Genomic DNA, 26295 nt, shown 5'->3' with positions numbered 1-26295 from the left:
AAAGACATACAGACAGATATTCCATCCATCCTGCTTTGTTATCTAAAATTGCTTTTGTAAAAGAAAAATTCTATTCTGTCAACTGCACATAAGCTTTTAGGAGAGAATAAAGCTGTTTCAAAGCTGTGCATTCATATATGTGAATATTAACTGCAATTGAAACCAGAAGTTTACACACACTATATTAAAAGACACATGCTTTTTTTTCTCACTCTCTGACATGAAATCTAAAACCTTTCATGGTTTAGGTCAAGTAGGATTAACAAAATTACTTGTATTTGCTTAGATTAGATGGCAGAATAATGAGAGAAGGATTTTTTAAAACAATATTTCATTACTTTCTTCAAAGTCAGATGTTTTCATCATTCATTATTTAGTACCATTACAGCTGTAGGACTTGGGTCAAATGTTCTGGATATCCTTCCACAAGCTTTTCACAATTGTTGGCAGGAATTTTGGCCCATTCCTACTGACAGAACTGGTGAAACTGATCCATGCTCACACATGTCTTTTTAAGGTCTGTCCATAAATTTTCAGAAGTTTTGAGATCAGGACTTTGTGATGTCCACTCCAAAATACTGACTTTGTTATCCTCAAGCCACTTTGTAACCAGCTTGGCAGTATGCTTCAGGTCATTGTACATTTGGAGGACCCATTTGTGCCCAAGCTTTAACTCCCTGGCTGATGTCTTGAGATGTTGCTTCAGTATTTCCCACATAATGTTCTTCCCTCATGATGCCATCTATTTTGTGAAGTGCACCAGTCCATCCTGCAGCAAAATAACCTCTCCACATGATGCTGCCACCCCTGTATTTCACAGTTGGGATGGTGTTCTCCGGCTTGCATGCTTCTCCCTTTTTCATTATGGCCAAACAGTTCAATTTTAGTTTCAGACCACACCCCATGCCGGTATGGTACTCGTTTCACTGTGGATAATGACACACTCTTACCAGCTTCAGCCAGCATCTTCACAATTTTGGCCCAAAGCACATTCATCTCTGGGACACAGAACCTATATCCTTCCTGGATCGTATGATGGCTGGACATTCCCATGATGTTTATACTTGTGTATAATTGTAACAGATGAACGTGGCACCTTCAGGCATCTGGAAATTGCACCCAAGGATGAACCAGACTTGTGCAACTCCACAATTCTCTTCCTGATATCTTGGCTGATTTCTTTTGACTTTCCCACGATGTTGCACAAAGAAGCAGTGTGTTTCATATGCGCCTTCAAATACATCCACAGGTGTGTCTCTGATTAACTCAGATGTTGTCAATAAACCAATCAGAAGCTTCCAAAGATGACATCATCATCTGGGTATTCCCAAATTGTTTAAAGGCATAGTAATCTTACTGTATGTGAATGAAAATGAAAAAAATCCTTCTCTCTTTATTCTGGCACTTGGCAAATAGAAATGATTTTGGTAATCCTAAAACAAGAAAGGTTTAGACTGATTTCATGTCAGACAATGAGAAATAAAAGTATGTGTCTTTTTATATAGTGTATGTAAACGTCTGATTTATTTATTTTTTTATTTAAAGGACAATGTGTAGTTACATTAAAAAGATGGCTGCACCAGATTTAGCATAATGCTACTTTCCATCTGTAGTTTTAATTTAAACTGTATATGCCAAATACTGTACAAAAGCTGTAGGTTTATAGCTATAAACTCCTTTACGGTTTGAAAATCAGCTATAACCAGCACTACTGTAAGATTAAACCATTACCTTGAGACACAGTAGACCTATGAACATTATAAGCTTTTTTCTTACCATGTCAACTCATCCATTTATATTAGAGGGGGGCCCATGTGAGTCTTCTTGGCTCTGACCGACTAGTGTCCGTCTACAGGCCTGGTCAGAGGGGCCAGTGGCGCAGATTGGTAGCCTTTCTTCAGTCAGTCTACCGCAGGCATGCAGTAAATGAAAAGTGATCAGTGTACTACTTGAAGACACTTGATCAAGCCATTCAAGCATTATTATTTAATATTAATCACTCTTAAAGCATTGTGCCCTCTCCTGGTTTTGCTCAAAGATTTAAAAGACTTTTACTACTTTAGTGAAAATTAATAGAAGTGCATGCTACAAACCAAAGCACATCTCCAGCTTCACGCCTCACTCAGACTGCACTCGGTCCATCTGCGAGTCCTGTGTCGGACCGGTTTAGTTGCGGTCTAAATTTACTTTCACGTTTAATGTTATTTTATCTTTTCATCTCAATGGGACATTTTCTGCTCTCCATAGCATGTTTGTCATTAACTGTTTAATAATATCCAGAACACTTTTATTTGTGTGCGAGCGAACACAGCTCAATTGAATCTCAATACACAAACAGCATTTGGAGCCTAGGGTCAAAATGCTGGCTTAAATGGTATGCATGTTCCTCCACTGTGACTTCTGTGGTTACAGGGACCATATTTGTTCAAGCTGATTGCAATTTTGATCAGAAATGTCTCTGTAATTACATAAATCTTGGATAAATTAGGTGATCTGATAAGAAATACTTTTGTATAATGTTTCGTTAGCGGTTGCCTAATTGGTGTTTTGAATTTTATGGGGAAAGGAGATAGTTTTCCAGAGGGTACACGTGATAAAAATGTCCCCGTCACGGTTAGTCATCATGAGTGTATAGTTTGAGTCACTGAAGTGTAAACTCCGAAGCATCTCCAAGTCCTAATCAGCAACAGGTTTTACCAAGTCCGGTGTGGAAAAACATGGCAATCAAATCCTTAAAGGTAACATGTAACTTTTCGGTATGGCGTCCACCACTTGCCTGTTTCTAAGTAGATGTTGTTTCTTTGCTTGTAAAGTTCCACAGTATGGCATTAATCATAATAATCATGCATTCACTTGATCACATGACTTTAAAAAGATGTGTTCTTACTGGGAGTGGGGCCATCGCTCCATAGATCTGATCTGATCTGTTACGGATGGTGTCACTTGCTTGTTTCAATGGAGATGAAAGTTTAATAAGTTATACTGGGGAACACACAATTTCCATAGAAAAAAGCCATTGGCAGAGGCTTGACCAGAAATATTACATAGTGCACCTTTAAAGCCAAAATATGCAATTGTTTAGCTAAAAACTTTGACTCTGAGCGGGCTTCCATTTCAACAAACCTGACCTCCTCCTGCTTGTCTCCATGGAAATGTTGTTCTTTTGGCTATAATCTTCGGCAATATGGCTTAAAATGTATCTATCTCCATGAAGAATGTTCCAAAGTATGGTTTTAACTTTCTATTTCCATTGAATCATGCAGGTGACATCCCACCTCAAGTTACATGTATCTTTAACATTTTCTTCTTTTTAATGCTGATCGAAAATTACTTAAAAATAGAAATGGGTGAATTAACATCTGTTTCAAAACTGCTGAACTGATTCCCACTCTCCCAAATTCTGTTGATGTGTGTAGTCGATCATTCACACCTTAAACATTTCCTTGATATTAATAAGAGAAAGGCAAGATTTGTTTCCAATAAAAGAAAAAGATTTTCATTTAAAGGGCCCATATTACCGTATTTTATTATCTATACTATAATAAACAGACCTGGAGTTGTGTTTTGTTTCGTTCACACATGTTTAACACACAAACCCTGCAAATTTAGGCTGAATTCTCACTCTGTTTTACCTTGTGATGTAATGTGGTAATACAGGAAGTGCACTTTCATTAGAATCCTTTGGATCATTTCAGCCATAAAATTGCCCATCTCTACTGAACTAAAGGTAAAAGGAGCTGTTAACTACTACTACATGACATTACAAGGTGGAATGGAGCATTTTGAGCTTGGGACATGTAGACTGTAGACTTTATATATAAATGGACATAGCTAACCTGCTAGCTGCCGCGTTCTAAATTGAAAGTGATCATGGGCACACTTCCAGCTCCAATAACTCTGGCTCCAATTCACTTTACATTGGAAAACTGTCGCCAACACTGAACATTTATTCTTCTTTCCCCAAGGTGGCTCCTGTTAGTGTTAGCAACAGGTTTGATTGACAGCATTGCTATGTGCCCACTCCCTGCTAAACCAGTGGTGCGGGCGGGAGGGAAGGGGCGTTACCTCACCTTACCTAACCAACATCCTCACTCCAGATTGGCTCTTTGGTTGCTATGATACTTGCGGTTGAAATTCCTAACTTGCAACTTGGCTCTAAATTCACCCTTATAACTGCTAGCGTCGATGAGCTTCATTTGACTGGAGCCGAACGCTTTGGTTGACATCGCATTCACTTAGTCTACTTCTTTATACAGTCTATGATGTAGACAGACTAATAATACAGGATTATTCAGACATGTGTGAATGAAACAAAACATAACTCCAGGCATGCTACTAAAATGTAAATGCGTTAAATTTTTATATGTAAAGGAATAGCCCATCAATGAAGACCACCTTGGCTAATTTCTTTTCTTTCTTAAAGATATGGCAAACCTCTCCCAAACTGCATGACATATTTGATTTTAATCCCAGACTTTGACCCATAGAAGACCCCGTCCATTTAACACACTATGCTCTTCCATCTGAACCACTGTCCAACGCTCTCCATGCATCTGTCTTACATCCACTTCTCATGTCCCCTGTGACCCAAAGCACCAATGCAGATCCCCTATTGAGACTAAATCCCCCATTATACTCCCATTATAGTCCAGTCTCATCTCAACTTTTCTCCGATGAATGATGTGCTTCACCATTTCGTCACAACCCAAGAACTGCCAGGTGGCTCGCTGCTCTCCCCAAACATCACATGGAAAGAAAAGATGAACAACTTTAATTTATTCAAGTGATGTCTCTAGAGGAAAAAATATGGCTGCTTGTCAGATTTAAAAATTTAACGGCTTTAAAAATCAAATACAGAACCACCGGGGCTTGCACGCTACTGCTAGCCGTCCAAAAACGAGTCAAAACACATTAGGGAACCCTGACAGCACAGTCCTGACCTCTTCAATATACGCGACCATGAGACAACGCTAGCTAGCACATTGGGAAGCCATAACAGGGAGGCAACAAGAGAAATGTGGTTCCAATCATCACAACTGAGGTTTTTTAGTAGAAATTGTTTATGGTTATGAGGTGGATTGGAAAAGAATAAAAAGGAGAGAGATTATGATGTCTTTCAAACCAATTTTAATGTGAGCGATATTACACTGGAGATTGGTAAACTGCTGGCCTTGGTTAGGCACAAGTGAGTCATAACGAGATTCATAAACCATTACTATTGACAGCGCATGATAACAACTTTACTTTTAAAACTGATTTCATTTTTTTTTTTTTTACAAAGGAGTGTTGCCAAAGCAAAACAGTTGCAAGGTGTTTTGTCAGATTTTTATGCCGTTCCTGTCATAAATGTCCATTACTGGAATTTATATGATTGATTGGAGTTTGATTCCAGTAATTCTCTGGTTGGTCAGAAATTGCTTTTGAGAGTGCACTATGGAACTTTATGTGGTGGTGAGGGAGATGTTATTGCATGGCCATGAATGTTCTACAGTATGGCATTAAACGTATGTCTCCTATATCGTGTTCAATTAGGTGTTTTTATTGATAAAATATACCTTTATAAACCTGCATTGGGATTCAAGGATTTATTGTTATTGTCACAAGTATCAATGAAATTACATTTAGAGTATTATAGTGCAATTCATAAAGCGCAAATAAACATATTCACTATTGAGTTACTTGAAGTATGTAACACAACATGACAAGAAAGGCAGAGGTACATACAGCAGTATAAAGTGTAGTTTGCTTGTTGCAGTTCACGGTTTATGGCAGGTGTGCAGAGTGGATGGTTATTGACAGACCTAGGTGGAAGGAGGGGGAGACGGGGCAGTGCTCTGTGGAGTCTGATCGCCCGGGGGTAGAGGCTGTTAGCCATTCTGGTGTGACCTGTACCTCCAACCAGAACTCTAGTGGAACAGGTTTGTGCTGGCTTTGATGTTCAGCGGTGCATAACATACAATTTTACAGAAGTCCACGATCATTTCTTTGGTTTTCTTTATGTTTAAGGCCAGACTGTGGTTTTGTTAGTTAGTAGTTGTTCAAACTCCTCGCTGTATGTGGGTTCATTGTTTGTACTGAATCGGAGCACAGTTGTGTCATCTGCGAGTTTTATGATATGATTAATGGGGAAGAGGGCAGAAACGGTCATGAGTGTAGAGGGTGTACAGCAGTGGGCTTAGTGCACACCCCTGGGGAGCACCTGTGTTGATGTAGATCGTGGATGAGATGTGCTACCTACTTTCACACAATGAGAGCGGTTGGTTAGGAAGTCCAGTATCCAGTTGCATAATGAGCTGTTGAGTCCAAGGTCACACAGTTTTAGCAGGAGTGTTTTCGGCAGAATGGTGTTAAAGCCGAACTCAAGAGACTTATAGAGCGCAGACTTGCCTATCCCCATTTAATGTCATAATAAGGAATATTGCAGGTAATACATTATTTTTGTTGTGTGTGTTTTTGAATCTGCAAAGAGCAAAGCACTGTCACTAGATGTAAGAAATCATGTAGTGAAATAAATAAATAATATAACCCTAAAGATACATCTGAAAACAACGGTACAATGCCAACACTTAGGTATCGATACATATACCAGTATATATTTATATTTAGGAGTGATCTGCACAGGCCTTGCGGTTAGATAAGTTATATATATATATATATATATATATATATATATATATATATATATATATATATATATATATATATATATATATATATATATATATATAAATAAATAAATAAATATATATGTGTATATATGTACATATTTTTTCAATTTTACCTCACCTGTAAATGCTTCTATGTGGTGTCAACATCAGCAGGATGGCCCTAATGACATACTTTGGTCCACTGACTATCTGAATGGAACAACAGGCCTTACATCATAAACCATTAGCTATAAGCTCCCTCTATAACAGGTACATTTATCACCGTCTGATTTAGCTGCACTGCTGTTCCACTTCTTTAAAGACAGAAAACTAAATCAGCACGGCTAGCATGGATTAGCGCTGCCATAAAAACAACTTAATACGTCTTGGGCCTAACTCCAAACACATGTCTGCATCACTCCAGGATACTGTAAAAAAATGTATGCTGAGTGCTAATGCTAAAAATAGTATGCTATGAGCTAACGGTATGTAGCATATACTGCGTAGCTAATCACACCAGGTGTGCCGTGTGGATTTACTCACTCGTGGTTTGGCAGTCTTTAGGAAGAGGAAACATCATGCCAGGATTTTATTACTGCTAATACAGGTAGCAATTAATCTGCCATACTGAGAGTCAGGTATTACATCAACACAATAAGAATAAGGTTCTGATTATGCATGGAATAACTTTGCGTAAACTCTAGTTTTTCAGGTGGGGATGATATTTGCTAGATAAAATGACTGAAACTAAACTCACTGTTTGACTCACCTGTGTCTCTTACACTACACTTCTACATAAAGATGTAACTTTTGCTATGTTGAACCTGAAACCTTTTAAAATCTTTCACTGCAATTAATATCAACACTTCATAACACTTTAACCCTTTAACTGATTTTTCCCTCAGTCACAGTTGACACTGGTATGAGCAGATGTCACCAAACTCCGGAAGATAGTAGGTAATCTGTGGCTTTATTTGTATTAAAAGTTGCTCTCTGTGTGTTGATGGGGCAGCTCTGAGGTTTAAATCCCACTTAGCACCAGCACTTGAATCTTGCAAGGAGTTAGGTGAAGTACTCTCTCAAATAGGTTTTAACCATTATATTTTATATATTGTGGCCTGTATCTGGGAATCTTAAGGGTTATACAAACATGTAGTGCTTGAACCTATAGTTTTGGTTGGGGAGATGTTATTGCTTTTACATGGAACACTTTGTGCCATGTTCCTGTCAGCACACTTGGGAAAATGTCCTTGCGAAACACCTGCTTTTTTCAGAAGAGCTGTGGAGAATTATAATGGATTAAGATTAATGACACCACAGACTCTTACCCTTCAGGAGAAACAGTACAGGCAAACTAAACAAACAGCCTTGTAAAACCGTCTAGCCAAGTATCGCACAACAGATGTTTGTGGTGTAGTAAATACGGCTGAACCATGTTGGAACAGTCCGATTTTTCTGTAATCTTGTAATTGCAATTAGAGTTTTGATTTAGGATATAAAATGAAGAGGCATTTCACAATATTCATTTTAAAGGGTCTGTATATCCCCATGTATTTGAGTAATCCACTGTGTACTGTCTGAATCTAATTATAAAGCATTTTCTCTTTATTGTAGGATTACTGTAGTGGGATAATATTTATGGGTTTCAGCTTTCCATTTACAGGCGCCATTTTGAGCACGTTTCGCCATTGACAAGATATAATATTTTGTTTTGGATCCATGCATACCGAATCTCTGTCTCTAACATAATCAACTAGCTTGTTAGCGTGCATCCCCCTAACTACTCCACATCATATCAAGTTTGTGAAGTTGTAGTGTATTGTTTTGCATCCAGGTTTTGTATATTTATGGAGAATTGCCGTGGGGGATGAAAGCTTGTGGGCTGAACATGGTAGAACTCTCCAAAAAGTTGATTTTGCATAATATCTCCTCTTTAACAATTGTGATTAGCTTACATGTCCAACAAACTTCATAAATAGTATTCTAACAGCTAACTGCAAATTGAATTACCTAGGTCCAATTTGAGGGATATGAATCTGATTCACACACCCTTCGCCAGAACCGATTCAAACAGAACTGTACCTTCAGATTTGGTTCAGTGGCACATGTGAAATGAAGGAGCTTTAGTTCAGTGCTTTGCTTCACTGTTTCTGCAAAAATCTGTGATGTTTTTCTGTCCCCTGTGACTTTTTTAATCTTTTCTTTTTGCCACGTCAGCAGCCATATTTGTTTTGATGGGTGGCTTGGCTAATCCAGCTGTCAATCAGGCCCATCTGAACTCTGGGAGATACACCTGGTGACCAGAATCACATCTTTGTAAAGTGTTGGAGAGGTGTCTTTTCTGGATCCCAGACAACACACTGAACAAGTTTTTTAGCTTAGCTTCAGTTGTCTCTTCCCATTAATTCTTGTGGCCATTCAAATTGCATGTTGGATTTGATTGTAAAAAATCATGCAGACAGAGTATCACATGTTTAAGTACATTCATTTCATTAGGGTCATAGAGGAGAGAGGCCTATAACACTTGTATGTCTCTCTCTCCTCAGAGGGCATGACTGACAGATAAGGCTTTCAAGAGACAAGCCAATACAGATGTCTCACAGTGTCAAAACATTCACTAGAACTTCACACTGATGCCTCTATTACTTCAGCCCACATGAACACCATTACATTGTCACATTATTCCACTGGGCCTGGTATGTCTGCTGAAGCACATAGCAGTGTCAGGAGCAGCTGAAGTGAGATGATTTGAGATGTTATCAGAAAGAGAGGAAGCCATTTTGAGAACACGCAGTCCTTTTTAAGTCATGCTGGATGAGAGGGTCGAGGCAGGACGCACTTATCAAAGGGACCATCTCCAGTTCTGTTCTCAATCCTGTTTCCAATCTCTGCTCTCAGCACCATGAAACTACCTCTGGGTCTATGTTTGGACACCACTGCATTGTTAAAGCGACTGTCCGTCAAACAGATCCAAGCAAATGTATTGCGGGAGTCTACAATGAGATGATGTCATACACATTCTAGGCAAGAGGCAGTTTTTCCTATTGTTTACATAGTACTTTCCCATGAAATATCTAAAAGGTAAATTTACAAATGTTGATCTTGACTAGACCCTTTCTTTCTTTCCTTCTTTCTTTCTTTATTAGTTTATTTGACAGTGACAATGTGCAAAAACATTAAAGATGCTTTACACCAGATTATATCTGAAGCTAGTTTCCATCTGTAGTCCCTGAGCAGGTGAGAAATACAATATAAAATGCAAGCAATATAATCTATACACACTCACACACTACAAATGACCAATTATTGTACAATAATATTTACATTAAAATCTCACTAAAACTATATCATACCAATTACCATTCTTAATGCTGACACTGCTGATAATAATTTCTTAACATTCAATGAAAGGTTTTTCATTTCAGAGGAAAGTTTCACACTTTGGGGCAGTTTGTTTCATTCATTCCTTCGAGACAACTGTTGTTGTGACTTTGGGCGTTACAAAAATAAATTGAATTGAATTGAATTCTTTGACCCTAGAACTCACCATATTACAACAAAAGACGGCAGGAGGGAGGAGTTAACCACTGAAACTAACACCCTTATTGTTTAGAGTTTCTGGTTGTTGGCTAGGTCTAATGAACTGTGCCTTCTCCCTTCAGACGGGATGGAGTGTCCACCTCTAAAGTAGTAAAGAAGGAATCCCATTCATGTCAGTGGAGAATTTGAGAAAAGGTTTGTAGAGTAACTATTATATAAAGTAGGTTGATTTGTGTAAAATGTTGACTGTTCATGTGCACCAAGATGTCAGCACTGCACCGATTCTCTGGGAGGCTTTAAAATGGCTCTGTAGTCCACATAGAACATATTTGCTGTCAAGAAGAAGTCCCGTGCGAAATAATACAACCCGAATCCAACTAGTCTAGATACCAGAGCAGTTAAAAAGTAAATTTAAACACTGACTTTTTAAGACCCTCTCTGTACTAAAGTTGATCAAACAGTGCATCCTGGCTTCATACAGTCAACTGGACAAAAGCATCCACAAAACATAGATCCAATCCTGTAGGTGTCTTCTCCAGATCCACTAGCATCTCTAAACACAGATACATGCAAGTTTAACATTGAGTACTAGCAATGCGACACACCAAGCGACTGTATATGGCCCAGCTGCACCGAGGGGTGCAGCCCTTTTATTACAGGCAGCACTGTCAGGTAGAGGCTGTGGTTTGGTGGCACAGAAGAGAGATGCACCAACCAGTGGACAAGGATTCGCAGCCAACTCAGGGGAAGCACTGAATTTCGACACTTAGGGCACGGGACCAACAGCAGCATTTTTATATATGTTAATGAAACACATGGTTAAGCAAACAACAGGGGAGTGCTGGGTGTGACGAGGCCCAGGCCAAGCGCCATGACATCTACAAGTAAATGTAACTGAGTAAATGTAACTGAATACTACCCAGCTCTGGTCTATGCACCAAAGTTTGTCAAACGTCTCAGTAAGTGATTGTAAATGCCGACATGCATCCCATTACTTGCACAAATATGGTTAGCTTTGGCTCAAAATTGATTGTAAAACAGCTGGCACATGCTTTGGAAAGTTGATGTTTTGATTTTTTTTCCAAAGCAATTCATATGTCCAAATTTACACAGCAGGCACAGGCGCCCGACCACAAGAATGAAATCTGTATTCAAACTGCTTATAAATTTACAAGTAAACAAAAAGCTCCATCACTATTGGACCAGTTGGAGAACTTATTAAAGCTTTAAAGAAGACAAATTGTGTTTGCTATGTAGTTATAACCTATAAGACCTGTGGAAAAATGATTTGGACATTTTAAATTGCAATTTTGATCTAAAATGACTTAATAAAAGAAACAAGTCCACTGACGTCCGCGTTACAAAACTGTGGTGCCCAATGGGACCATGAAGTTGTCACCCCCTCCTATGGATAGCTAGAGTTCACACTAGCGACGAGCTGAGATTTATCCATTTGTATAAAAGTTACTTTGGGATGCTGTGAATTCCTATGTGTATATGGATGAATGGATGAAGTACAAGGCAGTGGACGTATACTGGTGGTGGTGAAAACGAGGGCAGATCGGAGCAATGAGGTCTTGACTACAGGAGAGTAAAAACATGTATCAATCACGGTAAATACAACTTTTAGCGGGTAAATGAGAAGGGGAAACAACTATAACATCGTTAAAAGCTCTAAAAAGTTTATTTTACAGAATAGATCTGCTTTAAGTTACGAAATGTGTAATACAATGCAAAGTTTTCCAGAATTATATATTTTTAAAAAAACTTTTAAAATATGCATGAAATGTTTTATCTTTTATAATCCACAGCTTCTGAACAACCAAACCCGTCAAGGTGGGCCTTACAAGTGTTAATTGGAAGTAGCACATGTTGGAATTCTTTTATGGGGTACAATTTCTGCCACTTGGCATTATAAATCTGGCCCCTGTATCAGCCCAGAGCCGAAGCGGCACAGATGTTGGCACGGTAACAGAAGCGAGCAAATAAACTCAGTGATCGGTTATGTCAGACAGAGCCTCATTAGAAACACACACAGGTTTGCTTGGGGCCACTGTAGATTAGATAAAAAATGGGACATAAATCTTTAAAAATCAGTTTACACTTTTGGTGGATAGAAAAATGTTCTAGTGGTTTATGTAGCATTCCAGTTTTCCCCAGCAGTCAGAATGAAAATGTACTCAATTAGAAGTACAAGGGCTGCTTCCAAAATTGTATTTAAGTAAAAAGTAGACAAGAAAAATACTACAAAGAGTACTGATTACTAGTTACTTTTTAACTGATTTTTAGACCTATATTAGTATTTTATATAGCTTAAACAGTTAATAATTTTAGACAACAATCCATTTTCCCTGAGCTCTGGCCAGTCAGTGCCGGTGAGGCAGAGCTGTTATGTGTTTGTCAGTTTAGAAAGGAGGAGATACAACTGAGACAGACGTGGATCGAGATGATTGGGACTTGTACAGTTCTCAGTACTCATGTGATTTTAAATGTAACTAATTACAATTAAATGGCTAGAATTATACTCAATTAGTATAAGTGCAAGTCTGGGTTTACACATCTATTCAAAAAAGTACAATAACCCCCCAAAAATGTACTAAAAAAAAAAAATGTATTGTTGTATGTAAATTAGTTACTTTGCACCCCTGGTAATAAAAATATAAAAAAATGGTAAACAAAATAAATTAAAAAAAAAAAAAGAAAAAAAAAAAAAAAATATATATATATATATATATATATATATATAAAATATGGATATAATGAACATATTCTATCACTTTTTTGTTGGGGTCAGCCACTTGATTGTTCCTTGTCCCACAGTATGGCATTAAACTTTATATAAACCTATATTCTTACTGATCTGATTACCTGACCAGCCAGAACCACATGTTTTAACAACACAAAGACGAGGGACTCTGGATCCATATCCTGTCTCCCCAGTTCCAGAGGGCGTGAGAGGCTTGGCCCATTCTAGTAAAAACATGGAGTTTTAGAGGTGAAAAAGAAAGAATGAAAGAAAGGAACAGTACAGATTTCTGACGGAGGCTTGTCACGCTCTATGGTCCGATTCCAGAGCCTTTCTCTTGAGCCTTCTGGAGTCTGTAGAGGGGACTGGCTGGTCAGGCAATAGATCTGACCTGCAACATTTCCTAATGGTGTCAAGTTTGTGGTGTCAGCGTAATAGCGTGGAAAGTTTCAGGCAAAGCAATAACATCTCCAGGGAGACAAGCAAGTGCTGGACCCTTCACCATTAAAGTTATATAGTTACAGTTAGAAAGTTACATCCTTAATATGGCTGTAGCAATATTAGCATAACAGAGCATAACGTTGCATTTAATAAGCATAGTATTAATAGACTATACAGTACTAGACAAAAAAGCTTTAAACTGGATGAACAGAATAAAGCTCTAAAATATGTGTTTGTTGGAGATGTTTTTTGAGGAGTCTTACCTTTCTTGGGTGGTGTGCATCTCTTCTTCAACTTGCACCTCTGTGTCTCGGCCTGTAGGGGGCAGAAGGAGGTGGTGTGGTTGTCGGACGTGCCCCTGGTCCTGCTCTGTTTGCCCCACCTGTAGCCACATGTTGCCCCATCCCTCTGGCACATGCTCCACTCACTCCATTCGCCCAGGGAAGCCAGGAGGCAGTGGTCTGTCAAGTTAAAAAACATTCAAAATGTATACTTTATCCAGACTTTTTATAATAACTTTGAGTCATTTACATGTATCATTTTGACATACGGTAGAAATATAAGCTTTTACAGCTAACACCCCACAATGATCACTTAGAATAAAGTACACAGGTGCATTTGCTGATAAAACAGAGCTATGTGTCACATGTGGCGTTTTCAGACCTGTTAGTCCAAGAACTGAAGTGATTAAGGACTAGAAGTTAAATCATTGTTGCAGTGTCAATGGTGCAGATTACATTCTCATCACACTTCAGCTCAAGCTGAAGCTGGCACTGCATCGCAAATAGACAGAAGTGCATGTGCAGGAAACAACAACAAACTAGAAACCATGTTTTTGGCCACAGGAAAGTCTCTAACAGATCCGTATCATTAAAAGCTGAGTTGCATCAAATTTTTGTGATGTTGTGAATTTCTGATTTGGATTTTGTGAAATATGTTGGACATATGCTCCACACTGGGCCATTGAGGGCGCTAACAATGAGGAGGAGAAGAAGAAATTTGACTTTAGGGGATGCTGCACAACATGAGTGGGCGAAAAAACCACAGAGGTATGCCAACTTTATTATCGCTGTATGGGACGTGGATCAAGGTAAGACATGGCTACTACCTCATTAGACTAGAGTAAATCCATGTAAATGTTGTGAGGATTAGCCTCAGCGCTTTACTTTACAAGCCCATGTACACTGATTAGCCTGTAAACTCTTGTTTTTGTGATCAGTCCCAGAAGCAGTGATATATTTTTGTCTGATTATATTAAGTAACTTAAGAAGGTTGTTTGGATGAAAAACTGTATCGAGGCCAGTTAGTGTTCACATCACACAGTACATGGTCTCACACCAGCCCTAACGAACTGTGGGTGTTCTAAACTCAAGTTTGCCTTTAAGCGCACCAGATGGTGTAGTGTGAAAGCCTCTTAGTCAATGATTATGTTTAGTTAGCTTGTTTTCACTGACTTGTACTTCATTGAATTGTGAACACATAAAGCTGTTCCTAACACTTTTATCCCAGTATTCATACGAGACAGGGCACCAAGTGTCACCTACGTTGGCCATGTGCATCCTATACTATAGCAACATGACCCATGCAACCACCAGCCACCCACACATGCGAGGGGCAGTGACAGACAAGAACAGAAATTCAGTAGTTTGGAGTCTTCCCAACTCGCGGAGGAGCAGTAACACCAAAAACACATACATTTGTACTCTCACACATAGTAAACTTGAGGACTTCAGTGCAACAATTTTGCATTTATTGTCTTGTTAAATGAATTATATTAGAGTCTGCACTTTGGATAAAACACCAACAAGCAAAACACAGGAAAAGTTGCGATTATGCTGGAAGCACTTCTTGTTCCTGGAGTGGACAATGTGAGTAAATGCATTACTATTAAAGGCACTGTACCTGATTTTTAATCTCTCTCACGTGAAAAACAGAACTACTTCATTTTAAACAGTTTGCAGTGGTCCAAAGTTATTCCTCACTTACCTTCTGCATTCCGAGCATCCTAATTATTCACCTTGATGAGTTTATCAGCATTTTTTCACAACTTTCAGAGAGCACAGAGAAGTTTTGCTGATGTTTTGTGATGGTGATGCCAGCAACAACTAGCAAGCTAACATGTACTTCCTGATTACCCAACACTAAAATGACCTCAAGAGTTGCTTATACAATATATCTGTACTGCGGCAGGACACGCTTTACCCAAACACATGAGGAGAAAATTGGATATAGCGCCTTTAAATCAAGCTTTAATCACATCTGAGGTTCCCGTTTGCCTCAATACATTTTTTGTCGCCGCCCAACTCCCTCTGATCCACCGAATCCTCTGCCACAGCTGGCGGGCAGATTTTCGCTTCTTTTAAGTATATATTTAGTCTTAACTTAGCCACGCCTTATCGCTAGGGTTCAAATAAGGTCCATATTTACAGATCTGATGCTATATCTTTCTTTGCATGATGTCACCTGTTAATTGAAGTTCTTTCCACTGTGTCCCCCTAATGGTAAAACAAAACAGGAGACCCGGCATTTCCTTCAGTAATTATCATTATCATTGTCAGATCAGGGGATTAAGAAGACTGGTTTTGAATCGGGGCTTGCTTGAGGTGTACAGACTTGAAAACTTCGAAGCGTCTTCCATCAGATCCAGATGTGCGGGGCTGGCTGAGAATAGTCCAGTAGCCCCAGATGTTGCAGGTGGATGGCAGAGGGGTGCACAATATATCTCACTTACTTAACGTACAAGGGCAGAAATAAAGATAAATACTTCAATATATGTATCGGTGGGCATGTGTAACCCATCTGTACTTCATATAGTACCAATGCATGCATGAAAACTTACTGACTGACTTGGCTTAACTATGGTTTAACAGATTTACTAATGTTGATAGTACTAGTAGCAGTAGCAGTACTACACCAAAGAGCACTAAACGTTTTACAAGTAGGTTAAAGTGGACATATATATATATATCTTGTAGATTTAAATCCCTTTTTAAACATATTTTTGTGAACTTTAAACCATGTTGGGATGTTGTTACCTCATCAAAAACATACCTGCAGTTGTGTTTGATTTACACATATTTGAATAACCTTTTATTATTGGTCGGTCTACATCTCCAAAGCCTAAAATGCTCCGTTCCACCTTGTGATGAAGTGTCATGAAGCTGTAGTCTTCAAGTTAACAGCTACCTTTTACCTTTAGTTCAATAGAGAGGCAATCCCAGGGCTGAAATCATCCAAATGATTCTTGTGAAGGTGTATGGAGTTTAAAAACACCTGTATTACGACATGACATCACAAGGTGGAACACAGTGTTTTCTGTTTGAGTCCTCAGCCTAAATGTGCAAGATTTCTGTGTTAAATGTGTGAATGACACAAAACACAACTCCGCGTATGTTTTTGATGAGGAAACAACATTAAAACATAGATCAGAAAATAGTATAATATGGGCCCTTTAATGAAACAAAATGAATGAAGACAAACAAAACTCCAGATCTTTTGAAGAGCTTTTAACCATGTTATATTGCTCCCTTAAAAAGTACATTATATGTGGATGTAGGGACTGGAAACAAGCTTGTATGGATATGTTATTGCTTTGCCTGAAATGTTCTGTATTATGTCATTAAACCTCCCTTACTTCTCCATGGTGATAGATTACTTTAATGGCATACTGTGAAACAGTTCAGGAGAAGCAATAAAATCTCTATGTAAATAAACAGCTGATGGTCCCTCCACCAGAAAAGATACATTTTGCTTGGTTAATACTTAGATGGGAGACCTCTGGTAATGGCAGGTGTCATAGTGGGGCGCAAATGGTTTTGTCCATAGTCAACACACTGCACCCACTTTGCCAAGTGTGAAAGTGATGTGTGAGTATAGACTGTATATATAAATGGACATACCTAACCCGCTAGTCACCCTGTTCCAATTAGGAAGTGATCATGGCCTGCGCTTCCGGCTCCATCCACTCTGACTCCAATTCACTTTCCGCTAAATGATCCTGATTTTTATTTCATTATTGTGTTCATAAATCAAGATATGAACATTAATAACAAACAAACAGGCACTTTTTTTCCCTGAGGTCGCTCCCGCTAGCTTTAGCAACATGTTTGACTGACAGCATTGCTAAGTGCCCGCTTCCTGCTAAACCACCGTTATGAGTAGGAAGGGGTGTTAAGCTTCAACAGCCTCACTCCGGATTGGCCCTTTGGTTGCAATGATACTCACTGTTGGAATTCCAAATATGGAACTTGACTTCCAAATTTGCCCCATAAGTGCTGGCCTTGATGAGCTTCATTTGACTGGAGCCAAACATCACACTGCCTTACCCCACTTCTTTATACAGTCTGTGTGTGGTGAGTGGTGGTGGTCGGAGCAGATTGGCAGCCTCATTTCCGGGCTGTCTGCCCCAGGGCAGCTGTGGCTACAATAGTACCTTACCACAACTGAGTGTGGAGTGGATAAATAAAGCATTGTAAAGAGTTCTGAGAGTCTTGAAAGGCACTATATAAATTCAATGCATTATTATCCATCTCCATGGAGATGAGTAAGTGACACTACCAGGCTAAGTTACAGGTCAGACTTATGTAGAGAGTTGTCTTTGGCCAATCCATTGAGGTCTACTTTTTCACTGAATATCCTCAAGAATCAGAAGTTTCTGTTTAAACTTATTCCATTTTAAAACATATGCTAATTCATTCCTGTAAGGCATCTGTTGTGGTCTGTTCAAACTTAACCAAAATCCAGCCAGAATTCCCCCATTTTTTACAACTGCAGATGGATTTATCTGGAGCATTACAGTCTTTTCTGAAACAAACTGTAGTTTTACAACCCCCTGTCAGAGTCAGATTACTGCAAGTTGATATGAGAATAAATATGGAACTCCCCAAGAACTACTGTGAGATAAAAACAATTTTATCCAGAGGCCCTGGGATCAGCTGCAGTCCACCGCACATATTCCAAAACTTCAAACAGCCGTCAGAACACATTCTGGTCACAACAGATACAATGAGACTATATGCCAAAGACGACTCAAGAGTTTATGAGCAAGTCAAATTTTGGTAGCGTTAGAAATCTACATCTGATGACACTGTCCTCAAAACATAGAAAAAGACTTTTTAAATTATCTGCTCATAAAGCTAGCTAAGCTAGCTGTGGCCAGCCACAATCACACACTTTGCCAAAATTTTACAAAGACGTGTGGGTCTGGACTCGCATCCTGTCTTCCCAGTCCCTGTCTTTGAGTTGGGAGTAATTGACAGGTGAATTAACCAATCAGAGAATCACATAGACTGTTCATGTTAAAACTACAGCGGGTTACAAGTAAAAATGGAAAATAAAACAACACAGAGGACTGAGAAACAGCAATTTAAGAACTTGTTTATCATAGGTAAAAGAAGTTACATATTTTGTTCTGAATGCTAACGAGAATTTTCAAGAGGAGATGTCTTCTGTATACGAGAGACGTGCTACACATTAGCAGCTGTGATAAGACGGACATTTGTCATATCATGATTGGTCTGTTGTTAATGTTCACATCTTGAGTTATGGACACAATAGTGAAATAAAACATTTTAAGATCAAAATGACGAGGCTCACAGCAGCAGTTACATAGAGATGGGTAGCAATTTTTCAGTATAAAGTGAATTGTAGCCAGAGTTGATGGAGCTGGAAGCATGACTATGAGCACTTTCTGTCTGAAACGTGGCTGCTAGCATGTTAGCTGTGTCCATTTATATATACAGTCTATGTTTCAGAACCTACTGGACTGGAGACAGAATGTAGAAGAACAACTAATTAGCACCATGCAGCTCCTGTTTGTTTTCTACACAGTTTCCATCAAATTGCCACCACTACAGCTAAGTAACTTTGTTCAGCCATTGCTCAGCGTGTTCCAGCATGGCTCACTCCCACCGTCACCAGGCTAGGACATTTCAGAGAAAGCAATATCATCAAGAAAAATGACACAAAAATGACACAGTGCACCTTTAACAAATTTAAACCAAGCATTTGTGTCTGTTATAGGGAATTCCAACATAAAGTACATATATATATATATATATATATATATATATATATATATATATATATATATATATATATATATATATATATATATATATATATATATATATATATATATATATATGTCTTTTTTAAATTAGCTTTACCCTACTGAATCACTTGACCCTTTTGTTTTCACTGGAGGAATGGCATGTATGATACCAGTTCAAGGTTTGGTCGTTTTTTATTTTATATTATATATATATATATATATATATATATATATATATATATATATATATATATATATATATATATATATATATATATATATATATATATGTCTTTTTTAAATTAGCTTTACCCTACTGAATCACTTGACCCTTTTGTTTTCACTGGAGGAATGGCATGTATGATACCAGTTCAAGGTTTGGTCGTTTTTTATTTCCATTGTCGTAAACAAAAATAAACTCAAGATAACTTAAAACCTATTCCAGATTTTACATTTTTATAAATAGCCACCCTTTACTTTGATCACTGCTTTGCATTTTGGTAATTTCTTGACCCTGACATGGCCCAGCTGTGAAGTGTAAACCTTTTCGGTACGTTATCAAGAAGCTCATTGAGGGAAGACCAAAAGTTTGCAGCACTATCAACAAGCAAAGGGTGGCTACTTTTATAATTATGAATTTGAAATATAATAAACATTTAGTTGAGTTATTTAACTTTTTTTCTTTGCTACATTCCTATTCTTATATCTGGCTTCTTATGTTTGATGTATCGAAAATGTAGAAAGTATTAAACTTAAAGGGAAAAAACTGAATGAGAAGATGTATTAAAACCTTTGACTAGTAGTGAATGTGAAAAAGGCTTGTAAACTCACCCAGGCAGTCGGTGTGGTGTGGGAAGGTCCCCAGTGGACAGCGGCTAAGACACTTCCCTTTGTAAAGCTGAAATCCCGCTTTACATTTGGTGCAGAAGTCCCGGCTGAAGCAGTGTTCGCAGTCCAGGGAGCGGCACTCTGAGGAGCACATAGAGGACAAGAATGAGAGCAAACTGTCACAATCAATAGCTAATTAGATGCACTGCTCCCTCTGCAGCTCTGTTACTCAAATTAGACTTTAATCTGAACTTTATTTGAACACAATTTGACCATAAAGACTTACAACAGGTGAACTGAGTGTGCCACAGTGTGTCAACAGAAAACATGGCATTAACTGCTATGCTGATGACACACAGCTGTACTTATCAATGAAACCAGATCAGACTAATCAAGTGGACAGACTTAGTGCCTGTATGACACAAAAACCTGGATGACACTTAATTATCTGCTTCTTAACCCTGAAAGAAGAGGTCATTGTTCTAGGCCCCAAAGTCTATCTGACCAATTAGTCACACTGTCAGTGTAGCCTCCAGCTCTACTATAAGGAAGTTAACCAAGACCTCTCATTCACACCACATATAAACCAACCCTGTAGAACAGCCTTCTTCCACCTGCATAATATCGCCAAAATCAGGAAAATCTTGTCTAAAAGTGATGCTGAAAAACGTAACCATACATTTGTTACATTAAGGCTAGATTACTGTAATTCCCTACTAGCTGTGTACCCTAAAAACTCTACAAAGATCTCAACTAGTTCAAAATGCTGCAGCCAGGCTCTTAACAGGAAGTAAGAGAAGAGTGCACATCACCCCAGTGCTGGAGTCCCTTCACTCCTTGTTTCCTGTCGAGTTTAGAATTAAATTTAAAGTTATCCTGCTGACATATAAACCTATAAAGGGCATGGCCCCATCGTATGTGCAAGATGCTATAGTACCATATCATGCAAACAGAGCCGTCCACTCTCAAAATGCTGCACTACTGGTGTATCCTAGAGTCTCTAAAAACACAGTAGGAGGGAGAGCTTTCACTTACCAAGCTCCTGTGTTATGGAATCAGCTCCCTGCCCATGTTAAAGAGGCCCCCACAGTCTTTACATTTAAGACCAGGCTTAAAAGGTTTCTCTTTGATTTAGCTTAGGGCCAGGCCAGTTAGGAGCAGAAACAAAATCTGCAGTTTTAGTTAAGCTGCCTTAGCAGCAGCTATTCTGGGGGAAGTATGGAAACCTGAGCACTATCCTCTGTTTCCTCCCACTTACCCAGTCAACAACATTCACTTTTCAGTTCACCTGGAGTTCGTTCATTGCTATCCACATGTTGTTCCCTGTCTCCTGCAACTGCTTCAGATGACTGGCCACTGACTGCCCAGTGATGGCTGGACCCAAGGTATGCCTCCTATGCCCTGAACCTGTTCCGTGGACGCAGATCCTCCCTTCCTTCACCTGACTGAATGACCCAATACATGGCTAGGATGATCCCTACTCTACCGTAGATAAGCCTCCAGACTTGAACTCTGTCTACATTAGTCCTGCAGCCTGCCCGTCCATGGGAGTGGATCTCTCCTTCCCTGTGGTGACCTCGAGGCCTTGAGTTTTCTCTTTTTCTTTTTTTTTTTCCTTGCTGAGAAGGAGGGTTTAAGGACCGGAGATGTTCAGGGACAGTTATCCATTGGCTTGTCTTCTGTTGATTAATTTGCTTGTTTGTTATTGATCAATGCCTGTTTCACAGTTGATTTTCTGTTGGTTAAATCATTTATCATACTGAGCCCTAAGAGGTAACTGCTGTTTTTGTGATTTTGGGGTTTACAAAAATACGTTGAATTGATCTGGTACAGTTTGTCATCTATTGGCAGCAGAGAGAATGACCATGTGGGAAAAAAATTAATTAGCTAATAACCAACACGCCCACACATTATATAACCATGCCGTTAATATGCAGTTGTGCATGTAGTTGTAATGAGAACACAATTTGAAGGCAGAAATGTTTGAACAAGTCTGGCGATGAATTATGAACTTAAAAACTGCCTGTGATGCAACAATTCTGGGAAATTTCATACCACGAGCCAGAGGACCTTTTATGGCGGATTACTGAAACCAGAATGAAGCAAAATACAACTCCAGGTATGCTTTGCTCAAAAAAGTGTGTCCTTTAAGCAGGTTACTCTTGAGTAAAAAATGTCAGTTATTATTTGTTTTTTTTTTACCCCATCCCCTCCACCTTATTTATGCACTGTCTTCTGTGATTCAATAGACCTCTGCCTTTCACACACTGTTTTGTAGACTCACTCCAAACAAAGTGTAAACCACATCCATCCGGAACAATCTGGCACCCCTCTCAGTACCAAACAAGGCAATTCCAAATACTTTGAGTCCATTTAATGAAACCTTAACTGCATTTGGTTTGCGATCCGATCGTACGAGTCCACTGTGAATTCGGGAGGCATTTTTCATAACTCAATATTGTTTTTGTGAACGCTTATGGCGTGCAGAGAGGCTGTCGGCGGTGGGCTATTTTGCAGTTTACACTTGTGGTTTGTGGTTGGAGAGATTTTCTGCGGTCTCCTTGGCATCTCTCCTTCAAATAAAGCCTTTAATGCACAGGCCCAGCTATGTACTGGAAAGGATGTTTTTCTTTCATTAGCGGCGTGAGTTAACAGAATTAACAAGGTGAATCTCCCCAGCCGTGGATTTTATAGCTATGCGCCTTAACCTATGAGGAATGCATGCTAATAAGACAGCTCGATGTTTTGATTTGGTTCATGCATTATATAGATATTTTATAGAAATTTCCAAATATAAGCACACGCTGAACCTGATATAGTTACGATGAAAATAATATCATATGATCAATATAAAACTGCCTCATGCCACACATAATCACGTTCCAGAATCTGAAAATCACCAATAATGACAAAGATGAACTTCAGTCACACAGGCATGACTGTAATTTGCAAGGACTTATAAACAACATTTGATTTTTGGTTGGGATACTGTATTTCTGGCAGACTCAAAATCTGATTATAGAGACTTTTAGAGGGATTAGATTTTTACAATGAAATGTAAACAGCAAAATCATCCACTTTCTTTTTGATCATGGTCCCTCTGATTACTCGTGTCAGATTTTGCAATTTGCATGTCATTTTAATGATCTTAAAGTTCCAGAAATCAGATAATAATCAGATTTTTGGTGTGGTGTGAACACAGGTCCCTGCTAGCTGCTACCCAATTGATCAGTCCTTACCATCTCCATACTGTCGGTCTGTTTGCCTTGAAAACTTACTCAAGCATCGGTTCATATCCTTGCCCTTCTGTTCATAGTGTCCTGCAGGACAGGTGAGCAGACATGTCCCGTGCTGAGACATCCCATCCCTCTGCAGAAACAGGAAGAGTCGCTCGGGGCAACGCACACAGCCGTTGTCACGGGAACACTCCAGACAGCTGCGGCAGTCATCTGTGTCCCTCTGAGCTGTAAGACACATAGTGACAGACCTAAGTTTACATAATAAAACTCAGCAATGCAAATATCACTACATAAGTATTATCAAGTACTTCAACTAATAATATTTGATCAGCGATTTAAGCAAGTGCCCCATTCTGTGCATCATTCACATGTGGTAGACTATCACCAATCTGTCATATAAACATTTAGAGATGGAAGTGTTTTGCTTAAGGACACTCTTTGCTGTTGATTACGACCCAAACAAGTCTTTGAGGTGAAATGTTGTGATCCCACTCACATCACCATCACGTCAAACTCATTCCTAAGTCTTAAGCCTCAAATGAAATGAAATCAAATAAGCTGCACAACATCAGAAACAAGAGGCAGATTTTCACATAAAAACTCACCATCCAGAAGGATAAAGTAATCATGTCAGCAATACAACGTCATCTATCAAACACAAGATAATCTCACAAACATTTGTTCCTGATGGGGCAGCAGTGGCTCAGTGATTAAAGGACCCACCTTGCCAGTCTGAATATTGTGTGTGTGTGTACACGTGTGTGCGTGCGTGTGCATGTGCGTGCGTGTGTGTGTGTGTGTGTGTGTGTGTGTGTGTGTGCAGCCTTGCTTCTGTGAGTTTACCTCTGGGCAGCACTAAGAGCCTGTTATAATTGATCTTTTGTTATGGCTAGATGGAAGGTAGTCAGTGGTATAAACTGTTACTCGCAGCTCTATCTCACTGTAAGCTCTTAAAAACCTTTTGGCATATCACTAGAATTCACATACATACATTTTTGCACAAGTGCACAGCTTTGAAACAGATTTCTCTTTTCTTTGTTTGCTGCATGTGGCAGGATTACTTTGTATCCTGAAATGCACTGAACACGACATAAAAATATGAAAGACATGCTAAAATGGTCCCAGAGAAGATTTGGTGGTATTTATTTCAGTACTTTTGCCAGTACTTGTATGTTACGAATCAATGGATAGACCTTCCCGTGTGAAATTTGTATCTTCTCCTTGTGTCTAGGTGGTTTCATCCTCATACTTAGGTTTTCATCATCAACTTATTCTACTGTGGCACTTGGTACTTTTCTGAGCTGGAGGATTTTTCCTATTCTGCATACCTGATGGAGGGCACCAGAGTGCCAGGAGGAAACCCACACAGACATGGGGAGAAACCTGCACACTCCACGCAGAAAGGCCTGGGAGTCGAACCAGGGACCTTCTTTCTGTGAAGTGGAGAGAGAGTGGGCACCATGCTATCCTCTGTCTTGGCAGTATAATTCACGTACATACAGGTGAAGTATACTTCCACAGGTGTGTGACTAAGCTACTGCTGCTGCTCACACACATATGGACATATTGCGTACTATCAACGTGACTATGGTCTATTTATTGGTCCCAAATAGTGATGGTCTGCTCTCAATACTTTAAACATACGTGATGCTCCCATGATACCACCTTGACTGACATCTCTAGCACTTCAACCACAGGCCTGCATGCAAAGGATTATGGGATAAAGAGGCCAATCGGAGGTCGTCCCAAAACCCCATCCAAAAGCTGTCTGTCCAAATGTGAACTTGCACAGGCCTGTGGTTCAGTGATGACATATTCACTATAGATATGTAAGCTGCACAGGGGGCAGCCAAGAGGTTCACACACAACTTGCTAACAATTCATACAAAATAATTCAAATACCAAAGAGAGCGATAAACTGGCTTATTTTTAATTCTTACACATTCCTTCATAGTGCAGTTTCTCTGGGCTACAGCAACCTCCTCCACACCCTTGCATGGTTTATGGTTATGCAGCAGCATAACCATAAACCTCTTCCTCTCCTTGGTTCATTGATCCCTTTTACAGTAGAGTTGTTCCGTTACCTGTTGGCTACTGGTGTCAGCTAAAGTGCTACAGGAAAGTGCTCAAACCAATTCACTTATTCAACACCACATTGTGTTATTCTGATTAATGATGAAGGTAAATATCACAGTGGACTGAAAACCATTGCCAAATCAATGAGTAAAGCCCAAAACTCTGTTAATCAGAGGTGACAAACCTGTAATTTTGTTCGTAAATTATTGGTGACCAATGCACTCCCTAATTTCAGATGGGTCACTGAGAAAAAAACAAATCTGACTGCACATCATGTTTGGTCATGTTTGAGATGCAAAGGAGGATGTGGGGACTCACTTTGTATGAAACAGAAATAGATATATCATTCTGGATTTGCCAGGCAAGCTACTTACTGCTTGAGGCTAATGCTACCACTTGACAGAGCAGCTTAAGGACAGACAGTGGAGTCTCTGCAGGACACTAATGATGACAGAAAATAGATTTGTGTTACCTATTTAATGCCCTCAATTATCCTTTTTGAGTGGAACCAGAACTTTATTTATTCTACATAATTACCCATGTGCTCTGAGGATGATCTCTTTTTACAGGCCTGTTGTTTTTATCCACACACGGTGGTAATGGACAGGTACTCGGTAACAATGGCTTCCCTGAGACCAAGTAACAGGTATTGGATTGGGATTTTAAAATTGGTATTGGAACAACTTTACAGCACAAGTAGTACGTAAGACAGGAGGAAAATAAGGT

The 26295-nt window shown here is 39.2% G+C and overlaps 1 protein-coding gene across 1 annotated transcript in view; it reads right to left on the bottom strand.

Annotated features, from left to right (window-relative positions):
• rspo4 (R-spondin 4) overlaps nt 1-26295 on the bottom strand; it is an 82176-nt gene that overhangs the window by 26480 nt on the left and 29401 nt on the right. Inside the window, exons 2-4 of the mRNA XM_055222156.1 lie at nt 23533-23718; nt 20258-20395; nt 13638-13835 (exon numbers count right to left, since the gene is read on the bottom strand). Of these exons, the coding sequence (XP_055078131.1) occupies nt 13638-13835; nt 20258-20395; nt 23533-23718 (522 nt within the window). The remainder of the gene's footprint in view (nt 1-13637; nt 13836-20257; nt 20396-23532; nt 23719-26295) is intronic.

Source organism: Periophthalmus magnuspinnatus, chromosome 5 (genome assembly GCF_009829125.3).
Source record: "Periophthalmus magnuspinnatus isolate fPerMag1 chromosome 5, fPerMag1.2.pri, whole genome shotgun sequence".
NCBI classification, from domain to species: Eukaryota; Metazoa; Chordata; class Actinopteri; order Gobiiformes; family Gobiidae; genus Periophthalmus; species Periophthalmus magnuspinnatus.
The sequence above is the reverse complement of the archived record's forward strand: the minus strand, read 5'-3'. Positions and strand labels throughout refer to the sequence as shown.